Source organism: Salvia splendens, chromosome 11 (assembly GCF_004379255.2).
Source record: "Salvia splendens isolate huo1 chromosome 11, SspV2, whole genome shotgun sequence".
In the NCBI taxonomy this organism is placed as follows: Eukaryota; Viridiplantae; Streptophyta; class Magnoliopsida; order Lamiales; family Lamiaceae; genus Salvia; species Salvia splendens.
Genome location: NC_056042.1, coordinates 2,904,124 through 2,905,442, shown reverse-complemented (window position 1 = coordinate 2,905,442; position 1,319 = coordinate 2,904,124). Strand labels below are relative to the sequence as shown.

The window sequence follows — 1,319 nt, the reverse complement described above, 5'->3', positions numbered from 1 at the left end:
TCATCTAACAGCAGAAGCCACTGTGTGGGCCCAAGATTTGAGATTATCTTTGATTTCCATCTCACTTGTTGCAGAAGAAGGAACCCTCCATTTCATCAATCTTTCCTCTTCGTAAAACTCCCACGCTTCTGATAGATACGGCTTCGCCCTCATTCTAGAAGCTTCCTCAATTTTCCGATCACGCGATTCAATTTTCTGCCCTAATTTTTGCAGGCCTGGAATGATTTCAACAAGAGCCGAATCCCCCTTGTCCGCTTCCGAGAAAACGAAGCCAATGTCGATGAATCCCTTCACCTCTTCGAATTCCAGCTCCGACATGCTCTTGCTCAGCCGCTTCTTTCTCCTTCCATCGACGGCGGATTTCTTCGCCAGCGGAATCTTCGGAATTTCCGATGAAATTGAAAACTCTCTGTCGGAGAAAATGGTTTGGAGGTGGGGGGTTTTGAGGACTGAATCGGGAGAGGGGTTCCGTGTTGCGAAACTCGACAGCTCGTCGCTCTTCGATCTCGCTAGAGACAATATTTGGCGCGAAACTTTTTGATTTGGATGATTCTGTGGGATTTGGAGGTGGGGGAATGGCGGCGGCGGTGGTGAGATTGAGGTTTCCGGGGGTGTTCCGATGATTCCGAGGTGGAACCACCTGGAATCGAAGAGATTTAGAACAGTTTCTGGTTCCATAAATGGCGGCTGATCAAGAGTGAAGGTGTTGAATGTGGCTAAGATTTTGAGAGGGAGTTTGATTATGCATGATGGTTGTGAATTTGTTATGGACGGAAATGCCCTTGTGATGCAATTTGCTAATTTACTCGTTTTTGCGTACTAAATATTTTTAAAATAATACTAATAACATTCCGTATGACTATTGACCAAGTAGATTCTTTCCTCGACTTTTCTACTTTTTTCATATATGCTTTTTGAAATTTCTTGGATATTTGGTCGTAATATGATTGTAATTTGTAAATGTTACTATAAAATTATGATTGGATTCAATGTGTTTCAAGATAAAATTTGTAATCTGTTTTGATTCAAAATGAATTTTATTTTTAGAGAAATTGCTTTAACTTTATGAAGGAAATAAGTGTAAAAATTAGTGTAATGATATACTCCCTCCGTCTGTCATTAAATGTCTCATTTTTCCTTTTTCGTATGTCCGCCAATAAATGTCCCCATTTCACTTTTACTATATTTGGTAAGTGGACTCTATATTCCACTAACTCATTCCACTCACATTTTATTATAAATCCAATATATAAAAGTAGGTCCCACATTCCACTAACTTTTATACCCACTTTACTACATAAGGTCAAACAATTTCTTAA

At 39.6% G+C, this 1,319-nt stretch overlaps 1 protein-coding gene across 1 annotated transcript; it reads right to left on the bottom strand.

The window, feature by feature from the left end:
- On the bottom strand, positions 1-678 carry LOC121756086. The gene has a single exon (XM_042151548.1). It carries the CDS (start codon positions 676-678, stop codon positions 1-3), a length of 678 nt encoding a protein of 225 aa, XP_042007482.1.
- Between the last annotated feature and the right edge of the window lie 641 nt (positions 679-1,319).